Source organism: Lepisma saccharinum, chromosome 13, assembly GCF_977018435.1.
Source record: "Lepisma saccharinum chromosome 13, izLepSacc3.1, whole genome shotgun sequence".
Lineage (NCBI taxonomy): Eukaryota > Metazoa > Arthropoda > Insecta > Zygentoma > Lepismatidae > Lepisma > Lepisma saccharinum.
The window spans coordinates 84,559,484-84,571,752 of NC_139241.1; the positions used below are offsets into that span (position 1 = coordinate 84,559,484).

The 12,269-nt window shown below is 39.2% G+C and overlaps 1 protein-coding gene across 3 annotated transcripts in view; it reads right to left on the reverse strand.

Annotated features, from left to right (window-relative positions):
* The window catches only part of LOC145997482 (fatty-acid amide hydrolase 2-A-like), a 68,977-nt gene that overhangs the window by 9,934 nt on the left and 46,774 nt on the right, over nucleotides 1-12,269 (reverse strand). For all 3 annotated transcript variants that reach the window (XM_083134580.1, XM_083134581.1, XM_083134579.1), the window contains exons 5-9: nucleotides 11,585-11,696; nucleotides 8,560-8,717; nucleotides 4,850-4,993; nucleotides 3,298-3,399; nucleotides 1,355-1,522 (exon numbers count right to left, since the gene is read on the reverse strand). In XM_083134580.1, the coding sequence (XP_082990706.1) occupies nucleotides 1,355-1,522; nucleotides 3,298-3,399; nucleotides 4,850-4,993; nucleotides 8,560-8,717; nucleotides 11,585-11,696 (684 nt within the window). The remainder of the gene's footprint in view (nucleotides 1-1,354; nucleotides 1,523-3,297; nucleotides 3,400-4,849; nucleotides 4,994-8,559; nucleotides 8,718-11,584; nucleotides 11,697-12,269) is intronic.

The window sequence follows — 12,269 nt, forward strand, 5'->3', positions numbered from 1 at the left end:
AAGGCCCCCGGTCGAAAACGTCTGCTGAGCGTGCGTGACCTACGGATATTTAGGCGCTATATCTAGACCAACAATCATGTTTCTGTGGCCGAATTACGACTGTGGACTCGAGAACGCTTTCACATTGAAGTGTCAACCAGAACCATTCGCCGTTACCTAGAGCGATGCGTTTACCGAGTGTACAAGGCGAAACGTAAACCCTTCCTTTCCATGTTGAACAAAGGCAATTGACTACGGTGGGCACGTGTACCGGGGATGGACATTTCGGCAGTGGAACAGGGTTTTGTGGACGGACGAATCCATTTTCAATGTTGTGTACGGGAAAATACGGAAAACAGTCATTTGTCGGAAGGAGGAACAGAATGAAGCAAAATGTTATGCACGTCGGGTACAGAAACCTGTGTCGGTGATGGTATGGGGATGCATGACGGCATCTGGGGTTGGCCCACTACACATCTGTGAGGGCATTGTGAATGCACACGCCTATACATGCATACTGGAGCGGCATCTTCCCACAGTGCGAAGGCACCTGTTCCACATTCGGCGTCTCATCTTTCAACACGACAATGCCAGGCCTCATACAGCGCGGCTGACAAGAGAATGGTTGACTCGCCATCACGTGCGAACTCTGCCATGGCCACCATCGAGTCCCGACCTCTCGCCCATTGAGAATGTGTGGCGTGTTCTTAAGCGACGTGTGCAACAGAGGGGACCCACGACGGTGGCTGCTCTTATCGCCTGCCTGCAGGAGGAATGGCACCGCATCGATGTGGAATACCTTGAACGACTCGTCCGCAGCATGCCCCGACACATTGCCACAGTTATTCGCAGACGGGGCAGCGTCACATCATTGTAAACAGGATCCCCTCTAACAGTGGTCGAACTTCAATGTCACGTGTAGATGGACGAAAATGTTTTATTTTGTGTGGACACCATACATTGGTGCGTTGCAGCGGAAATTTATGTTTTCCTTTGTTCCATGTAGCCTGCTGAATAAAATATGTTCAGCATATGCATGTGTTCTCCTTCTTTCACAACGCACTCCTATATTTGTGACTGGTCGAACTTCATTGTCACTAAGGTTGTACGTTGGTCTTTCATACCCTGCAGCTATTATTGGTTTAAATCACAGCCCATCTTGGTACATAGTCATCCATATGTTTCTACTTCTTCTTGATTGTTTTCCTTGTAACCCATACTTTCTCCAAATTTTCTCCTTACCAGATAAGTATATCTTGTTTCGAGGGAGATAAACTGTACAAATTTTATTGTAAAACAATAATTTATCAGAATTTTCCTGCTAATATGCACTGCCAAATTCTGTATGAAATTTTATAAAGATACTCTTACTTACCAAAAATTCGTGAAGGAGTTCTGCATTTAGTTGCTTATAATGCTCAAATAGCCTTGGATTCATCTCGTCCACCAACTTCTTCAGGTAGCAATATATTAGAGGTGGAGAGGTGTAGCTGGTCATGTGGAAAAGGCACTTCACCGTCTCAACAAGAACATTTTTGGTTTCCTAGGGAGAAAGGAACAATGTAGAGTTATTGTTACACACAGGTATCGTAATATTTCCTCAATAATCAAAATTTACAGACTTAAGCATATTGTTACATTAGTTAAAGATTTAATGGTAGACATCTCAAGCACCCAAACTGTAAAGTGCCTTTATATGGCAAACTTTGATGCTTTACTAAGATACGGGATTATGGTTTGGGGTAACAAGGGCCACTCCAATGTCCTTTTTATGCTTCAAAAAAGAGCTATAAGAATCATAGCTGGAGTAAAGAAAACTTATTCATGTAGAACTCTTTTCCGTAAACTTAATATGTTAACTCTGCATGTACATTTATGAATGCTTAATTTATGTTAAGCAAAATATTTCCAACTTTGCCACAAATGAGGAAATACATGGCCTAAACACAAGAAATAAATACAAACTTCACATAAAACACTGCCGCCTTAACTTATGTAAGAAAGGCCCCTTAAATTCTTCCATAGATCTCTACAATAAACTACCACAACATCTGAGGAAAGAACAAAAATTGATGATATTCAAGCACAAGATAAAATCAATGCTTCTGAAGCATGTTTTTTATTCTATAGCTGAATACATGGAAGCGACTTTTACATAAGGCAAAATGTATATAATGTAGTATAATCACATATTATTCTTGTAAATTTAAATGTCAAATGAAGGTGGATAATTAGTATCACCTGGAAGTAGGCTGTAATGTTCTATATCTTCTCATGTTCTATTTTTTTGTGATTTTGATATAATACCAGAGTAAGACCCAATCTTTTACAATTTTTGGCTATGTATTTTGTATTTGTAAAATCTGTTAATGTAGTATTGTAATGTAATGTAAGTATTGACATGTCCTATATTACCATGTACTGGAATTTGTACACACCGGTAGGTGGCCATGGTGGCTCAGTCGGTAACGCGTCTGACTACCATGCTAAAGGTCCCGGGTTCGATCCCCGGCCGGTTCAAATCCGGGAACTTTTCTAACGATGGAAGCGGCTCCGGCGCTCACCCAGCATCGAATAACATGGGTACCTGGGGGAAACCCTGGGGGGTAAAGGCGGCCAGGGGCGTGATGCTGATCACATCAATTCCCACTCACGACCGGATCCAGAAAGTGTGGGGCGTACCCCCACACCCCCTATATGCCTGCATGGCGTGGTGCTATGCACAGGGGAACACTTTACTTTTTACTTTACTTTACACACCGGTAGTCCTTGAACGCAAATAAACTAAACTAAACTAAACTAATGCTTACTAATGTAATTTATAATCAATTAATCCTCTTACAAGTATATCTCACTGGTAAACCACATGATCACTTCAGAAACACACAATCAACAATAAAACAATTGGGTATCAATGATACTGAAGTTAACAAACTTTCCGACTTCATAAAAGCAGAATTTGGCTCTTATATAATTTCAAGAAATGAAGCCTGAACTCATCCAACTTCTAGGTGTAGTTAACCAAACAATGGTACCAATTCATGCAGACATTTGAAACTTAACAACGTCTGCAGAAGAATTACACTCATGAGCCACACCATGGGAAGTGAAAGAGACACAAGTTAATCCAGTTCACGTAAGTTTTGAGGGTTGACTGTGTTGACATTAGCTCTTCGTGGCTTGAAATCATTTCCACAATTTTAATCTCGGAGAACATGCCAAAAAAATGTCCATACGTTGCTTTGCAATGAGTCTTGAAAATTAAAAGAAATCTACTTTTGGAACTCTTTCAAGTAAATCAACAAAATGAATACTTACTTCTGAATTTGAAGACTTTTGAAGAACATTAGGAACACCATTGATGTGTAGAAGAATCGTTGCAGCTATCTCAAAAGCTTTGTACAACTGTCTTATTTTAACCTGAAAGAAATATACATCCATATATAGTTTCAAAGAAAGTTGCACAAAATTTTGACTCTCTCAGTTTTAATCAAAGTAACGGCAAGAATGTTAATTGGGTGTGAGACTAGTAAAAGGTTAGCTCAATGCCACAGGACTGGGTTTCGCACTTCAAGTGCACATCTGAATCGGTCATTCATTACTTGTGGGAGCATGATCACATTCAAATAAAGGGAAAAAAAGAAAGAATAAGAATATTGTTGTCAAGTAAAAATTTACATCATAACAAAGTTTAATTTCTTGTTGCGGACAACTGTATGCCCGTTCTTGGCAAGTACTTGTCATGCCACCACACAATACTTGCCAACAAGGAACTGTGGTATATTTGTTTTATTTGGAAACACCAACTTCATACTCATTTCCTGTCATAAACTATATCTGGAGCAGAGATGGCCATTCCCCCCAAGGCCAATGGCACTGGCACATCTCCCATCTCCCCAGATAATATAATCCCCATAAAGTTTTTAATTGTGACAGCACTGTATCCTACTCTCCTACGAATGAACGTTTCATTTTGTACCTTTACTGAACACTTCATTTGATCTGCTACCCTAGATGCTTCCTTTTCTTCATCTAATAGATTAAATATGGTGCACCTAGTAGCAAAACTGACTTGGAACCAGCAAAAGTAAATTCATTGCTGAGGAAATATATCTTGATTTCCTCCTCCCCTGTCTCGTTGCACATATTGCAGCATGGTGCTAGTGTAAACTTTTATTTACATGTATTAAACAAATATATATATACAGGGTGTCTCAAAAGTAATAGCACAAACTGACACAGGTGAAAGTACACGATAATAGAAACAAAAAAGTCTCATTGAACATGGGTCCAAGTGCTTTATCCATCCTGTTTGATTCCCATGCTACCTCTCGTAAATGTTCTGTTTTGTAAACGAAGAGCAAACCTTGAAACACGCAAGGAGTAAAGCACTCGGTGTTTATAAAATGCAATCAGTGATGGCTTCTAACTACATATTCGCAGACATTATTAGCATTTTACCAACTAGAGCAATGTTTACAAACAATGAAGTCAGTGGCGGCTGGTAATCACATATTGGCTTATCTCGAAAACGGCTCATTTGCAGACCCATGTTTACTGAGACTTTTTTGCTTCTATTATTGTGTACTTTCACCTGTGTCAGTTTGCGCTATTACTTATGAGACTTATATACACATGTTGCATTTTATATTAAGGAAAACACCCCCCCCCCCTCCCCGCCAAATCAAATTTTGATCGTGCAGTCTGCCACAAAATCACAAGATGCAAAACTGCCAACCACACAGGAGAATGATATGTACCACACCAGACATCAAAGTGACTGCTAGCTTATACTTTACATGCTTCTCTTTATCATACACTCACATGCATGTAGTTTCCTCGGTATAAGTTTCAGGGTAGAATCAGTTACCTTTTGAGCTTTTATTCCGTAATTATCATCTAGGTATGTTACAAATCGCCGGATGGCACCCTGGATTTCCGGATGCACTGGTAGTGTTAGAGGGGATCCTCCATCGTCCTCCATGTAGTAGTATTTCAGCTCCGCTACGTTTACCTGCAACAAAAACATATACGTGTAGCCTTGACTCAAGGGCAGACTTAGGGAATGCCATTAATAAAAACCAGTGTTCAGAAACTTACTTTCTTAAAAGTAACCGAGTTAGTTAGTTACTCATTTTAGAAAGTAATACAGTTACTTTTACAGTAACTTTCTGCTGGAAATTTTGTTGCAAATAAATTACACACAATCAATAATCATTAATTACAATAAAATAATATGCGGAGGAATTACATGTGTTTTATTCCTGGTACATAATATAAGTCTTCACATATTTATATTATCAGTATTGTATTTAGAAATTTCCAGTGGGGGAGGCGAATTCTACTAACTGCAAGAAAATAGCGTAAGATAATGATTTGATACCACCTAACATACCCGTTAGCTTATTTTACGTAGCTTTTCTGCCACTTTTGGGTAATCGCAGCAATGAGTGACGATATGATAAAATTGATGAATATTATGAATTGATGTTACTTTCTGGCAAATTCCATGGACAGAGAAATGGGATAAGGGGAGGTTGTCGTTGACCATCACTTCAGGGGTGATGTCTTGACGCTCGCCACTTGGACAGTTCCAGGTATCCCTTGAAGCTGCTACTGTGTTCGCCAAACACAACTTCCAACTGTCTGACAGGAAAGTGTGACAAATGACTGGCGAAGAGAAAACCGAAACCAAATCGTAAATAATTTACGTCACAATAACAATTTATTGTTGTAAAGCAACTGTTGAAACGTTACTTCTGCTGAAAAAATTAACTGTTACAATTACAGCTACTTGATTTTAAAAGTAACTAGTTAGTTACAATTCCTCAAAAAAGTAAGTGTTACTTGTAACCAAGTTACTTGCAACTAGTTACTTCCAAACACTGATAAAAGTCTCATCAGCTAAAGTATAGTACTACCATGACATTATGCCAGTGGCGGATCCAGAAGTTACAGTTGGGAGGGGGGAATTTCACTTCACCTCACTGAGAATCAATTGTAACCCATACTTTCACTGTTTTAAACAATATATGGTTCTGTTAGCAGGAACCACCTATGTTCTAGAGATTAGCGGGGGTTTTTTGTTGCAAAATATGGACTAGTGCTGAAAATAAGTGCCTTGGCTATTATTGCATTTCGTTATTATCATAGTTCCATTGTCATGGTGCACGGAGCGATGAGATATTAAGAATGAAATCGATAAACGAAAACCAAAAATCTGCAGGGGTCTTTGGTTCAATCCCTTTGTTGAGGCAGAGTGGTTCGGATCCAAATTTTAACTGTAGGTCCAGTTCCGATTAGCCAGTTATAAGCAAAAGTGAACTTAACCCTGAGTTGGTCGTGCACGGTTCTGGGTGTGGGGTTTTAACATCATTATTTATCAATGATTGTCTTGTCAACATCCTCCCTCTGTCTACCTGAGTTTCTGACCTTCCTCTTTCACAGCACAATTTTGTTTTCAGTGTTAGTAAGATCTTTGAGCAGCTAAGGAGGGTTCGTTGAAGACCCTTGCTGTCCGAGTGCATGAGCGACTGTAGGCATACCTAGTTTATACTGAAAATCCGGTCTGCCGTTCCGTGTCTGAATAACGAAGAGTGCCTTTTTATAATTTTAAAGAATTTAAATTTTCTCAGTTTTATAGAATCTCAATTCTTCAAAGGGGGGATCTGAAAGTAATAATTAAAAATTTGACGTTTTAGACCATTAATTTAGCATATTTTAAAAAGCTGATCTCTGGCACTTTGCACGACCATTGACAGAACTTTTCTCAAGCGACCCGCGAAGGGAAGTAAAAAAAGAAAACAATTCTCGAGCCTGTTAAAGTTTGTTATAAAAGACAGGACATTTAAGTTTTGAAAAATATTAAGCATTATAATATATCCAAAAATCAGGAAGTTCAGAGGGGCGATTGCCCCTATCGCCCTCCCTGTGGATCCATGCCTGCATTATGCAGACATACCTGTGCCAGGTTGTGGTTACAAATTGGCTAAATGGTAACTAATTGCAGCAAACAAGGATATTGAGAATTAATTTTATGTTACAACAGCATCATCGTTTAAGAAGAAAGCTTGCAACAAGTACAGAAAACATAGAATAGAATGGGTCTTAATTTAAGCAGACGTGTTTCAACCTCATGGGCCATTCTTGCAACAAATCCTTGTCACAGATATAATTAATCAATAAGAAACAAATTTAAAAACATCATGGTCATGATAATAGAAGGATTATATTCAGCATGGTCCTGCACCTTGGCCATGCGGTCTAAGGCATCATGCTTTGGACTTCTGCCATGGGATGCATGCAGGTTAGTGTCTCCTGGGCAAGGCGTACTTTTCTCCTGAGATTTCAGCCTGTGTAGGCAGGTTCGTAGCCAGCATTTTATTTCGGGGGGGGGGCTCATCCCTAATCAGCAGAGGCGTCTCCAGAAATATTTGTAGAGGGGGGCAGGCCATTTATAAAACTTGATTAGTAGAGATATTAATGTAAAGTAAAAAAAAGTAAAGTGCTCCCCTGTGCATAGCACCATGCCATGAAGGCGTATAGGGGGTGTGGGGGTAACGCCCCACACTTTCTTGATCAGGTCATGAGTGGGGGTGATGTGATCAGCATCATGCCCCTGACCGCCTTTACCCCCCAGGGTTTCCCCCAGGTACCCATGTTATTCGATGCTGGGTGGGCACCGGGGCCGCTTCCATCGTTAGAAAAGTTCCCGGATTTGAACCGGCCGGGGATCGAACCCGGGACCTTTAGCATGGTAGTCAGATGCGTTACTGACTGAGCCACCGCAGCCACTAATATTAATGACAATTATAATTATTACAACAGTTATAATTGTCATTTTACAATAATAACTATTATAGGTTATTAAAAATAAACCAATTTCAATCCAAATTTGTTATTATTATTGTAATTATATAAATGGAGGGGCTTTGCTACTTGATCCACCATATGAATGACATTATTTTCCTTACATTTTGTACAGTTAAGTGTACTGAAGTTCATAATTATTGTATTTTGTTATTAACTTTTACATATTCCGTTATAAAAAAAAGACTGAAACTGAGGGGCAAATTTTACTCATACAGTTTATATTGTGTGACCTTTCCCCCCCCCAAAAAAAACTATAAATTTGGAAGCTGTGGATCCATTTGTTATTTGGATTAAATTGTAGAATATAAAAATATAATAAGCTGGTTGCTCTATTATACACTAAACTTTTTTTGCTCTAATGTTTAATCTTGCTATGGAAGTAAAATTAATTACCAACATACACTATTTAAATTAGATATTTGTAGGATTCGGGGGGGGGGGGGGGCTTCAGCCTCCTTAGGCCACCCCCTGGCTACGTGCCTGTGTATGGGAACAGTGGCCACCCACCATCATGAGGAAATTGGAGAGCTATGAATGAGTAGCGTAACCCGTTAATGGAAACCCACAACGGTGACTGGGTGTTTGTCATCTGACCACACGTCACCCCGTAACTGGTTGCATGATCTCCCACCCCAGTAGGTGGGAGTGAGGCCGGCAGTCAGCAGGTAGGCATTGGCCCTCAAGGGCTGTTGTTCCAGCGGTTATTACCTTTTTGTCCAACTGAAGCTTGTGGCTGTTTCTTCCTACAATGACCTTCATCATTGGCAGCATATCCACAGCGTAACGACTCATAACGGCAACAGTGAAGAATCTGTGCCACTGTTCATCTGTCACGGCCGGAATGTGGCCTTCACCAGACACAACAACTGCAACAGAAACAGAAAGAATTATATGTACATTTCAAAATATGCAAATTAAATGCTTACTTAATAAATCAAGTCCTCTGGTAGGGCAAGAATGGCATTTTTTTGGCTGTTACCGTCATTCAGGCATCCATGTAAGCCGTGTAAGCCGGGCTTACACTTTATTAGTTCTAGTAAAATGTATGTAATTATATGGCAAAATTCGTAAAAACTTCAAAGTTCAACTCGGCCCGATACCAGTCTTCGAGATTCTGTTTGTTACATTGCAACACTTCAACACCAGGCGGCACTCCCACCTTCTGCTTGCGGAAAGTTGTAAGCCATCTGAATGTTGCCTTACAAATTTCTGATCGCGAACAAGCAGTGCCTACTGGCGCATACCGTATCTGGATGGAGAAGAGCAAGGAATATAGGGAGAAGAGTGGACCAAAACCCTGTTTGTATACCTACGGCCAGAGGCTTACAGCAGCATTGCAAACCTCATGTTTAGAAAAAGTGTTGTTCATGGACGTCCGCAGTTTTTCTTTCCACCAGGGAGGATTAAGCAAAGTATTTTTTTTTTCAGGGGTTGGGGTAAGCCAGGTATATTTCCCTTCTCAAAATATACTAATTCAATTTGAAGTTAACATTTTTCTGCAACGCCCTTACAATAATTAACAATTTGATGTGACTGAAATGAAATTATATTTGTGAAAATGGTTGACATTCATTTTTCAGGAAGTGTCTCCTTGCCTTGCCCCTTCTGGACATCCATGGTGTCGTTTAAACTTCGAAATTATGCTACACACTACTAAATTGTTCTGGGATCTTCATATTATTAATATTTATTTATAACAAAAACATAAATATAAATTCGAATGGTTCAACCAACGGCATGGGTTCGACGTTATATGTGAAAAGTTTGAGAGAATTCAAGCACAACGAAAAGTGGCCCTCTTGTTTTATTTATATCCCCAACTTACAAACGACTTTTTAAACTTGTGCGAGATTTATCACCATTATGCTTGGGTTGGCTTCACTGAATACGTGCAAGCGAGACACAGGTCCTGCAAGAGGAGGGGCTCCAGCATTGTCGGGTATGAATGGTTGACTGCAAAGGAAATTTGAGCCGGTGGTGCTTCAGGGAGGTTTTTCCAGGAACAGGGAATTCTGAAGCAAAAATCTAACAGGAAGGGGGAAAAAGAGAAACCTAAAAATGAGCGGGATACGGGAAAACTAGATACACATTGATGTGCTAAATTCTTGTTTCTGTTTTTTGCTTGTAGGAGAGTATAAACATCACAAATATTAAGATCTCTGTTTTCCGTTTATGTATGTACTCAGCTGGTAATAATTGAGCTAAAAAGTGCACTAATTTTACAAATCTCATGTCAAATGTGAACCAAATATTATTAATTACATAGTCCGTGATTCAAACACTCTTCGAACAGCGTTCGAAAAGCCTGTTTATGATCTTTTAGGTGCTAGATTTGCTTTTACAGTATCCTAAGAAAGCACTTACATGTCCTTTGATAGAAATTTCTGGATATGTCTCTACAATTAGTGAGCATTTCTTTTATATTTTATATAATTTTAAGGCAAGAGAGGGAATTTATTTATATCAGAAAGGGATATTCCCCTCACAGTTTGAAAGATCATTGCTTTGAGCAGTGACTGATTTTGGATCTGGTTTCTTATTGTTTCCTTCTTCTTGTTATGTGTTTGTTCAAGTCTCGAGGTATTGGTTTTGCGAATTCCATCTATTGAAAAGCGGACTGTCGTCCCTGTGGTGTTGTGTGATAGTGAAGTGCATTATGGAATAAAATGAATGTGATTGTGAGGTGGGCTGGAGAACTTGTTGAAGACACTGTTGTCCAGCAAGGATTTTGCTGCCAAGAAGAAACTTGTGGATGTAGGTAGGCCCACCCCTTCCTTCTCTAGCAGGCATAGTAACAGAAACGAAAAATAAAGTGCGTCAATTTTGTGATTCATGGTACGAAGCTGATACTTGGTTATGCGGTTGTAAAAAGTATTCAGCACTTTTCTGTTTCCTTCTTTTTTCGTTTCTTTATTATTATTATTATTGTTATTATTATTCATTTTATATAACTTTGCATATTTTTATCGTTATGTTACTCATTGTGATAGGAATAAGACTGACTTAATTATCAGTTGAAATGTAGGAGATACACAGCCTAGCAAAGAAAACACCAATCCCAGGGATTAAATGAAAAATTCCAGGGAAGTGTTCTGAAAAAATGGGGTGGGGGTCGATGTGTGTGGATAAAGCACTAACCATGTCAGCCCAAAAATAAGCACAATGGGAAATAACCTTCATCATGATAGGCTTACACTGCTGGAAAGGTCACGCTCCGCCACTGCCGTCATTCAAGGTTTATTGAAAGTTTAAGAAGTTTGTTTAGTTTTAACAGGTTCATACATGTTTGCACAAGTACACAAATTGAAGTAAAGACAGAATATTTATAAATGGGGAAAACTGGAAACATTTACTAAATACGTATTATGTTAAATTCAGAATTTGTTACATGAACTGTACACAGTGGTGTGCCCTTTGGCCCAGTATTCCTAAAAAAAAGAACATCAAAGCAGGAAAAGATGGCAAAATGAGAGAGCTGATTAAAAAAAAAAGTAGATATACCCCTCCCCCTTTCGAAAAGCCTGAGCACGCCACATCACCAAAGATAGATGTTTTATCCTCTCTGATGATATGCTATGAACAATTGGCATGCCAAGGGGTCAGGCCATTGATAAAACTTGAATAGTAGAAATAATAATAATGGTAGAAATAGTAATTCTCGTGGCTTATGAAAACGCATGGTGAGTGCAGCTCTCATAATTGTCGACAATCTTGTTAAGCTATTTTTAATCACCTGGTGTTGGTTTGTGTCCAAAGACTCCAGTGAACATGGCTGGTATTCTCGCGGAGCCAGCTACGTCGGACACGAGGCCTATCAGGGACCCTCCAGCACCTTGCAGAGCAGCCTGTTAATGAGAAATGCTATGATTAGAACATCAAAAAGAGACAGGCAGAATGTACAACAAAAGGTATACAATTTTACATTATCAGCCATATAATCATTAGGAACTGTGCCCCAGAAATTAAAGGAACAAACTTTTCACATTTTGAGCATGTAATTTTATTTCAGTGACAGCACTTTGCATTAATTATTCTAGGGGACTGATAATTAAATAGGCCTACAGGTTATCACAAGAAATTAAGGCACATTTTTTTTCTCTCTCTTCAAAGCAGTGCTGGCACCTCACAAACACTGCTCGAGTTTGAAATTTTCACATTCCTGTGTTGGCCCGTATCAGCCTCACTTGTAATTACCAGAACAACTTTATATTAATTAACATAAAGTGTTGTGACTGAAATTAAATTTATATTTTCAAAATACATTGGAACCTTGATTTTACATTCCCGGATTTTACATTTTTCTGTCACACACTGTATGTAATTGAGAACTGATGCATATTTTCCATTGCTCCCTTCATTCTACCAGAAGTACTGCTTGTTTCCAAATCTATTGTAAATTCGTTACTATGTCGATGGAG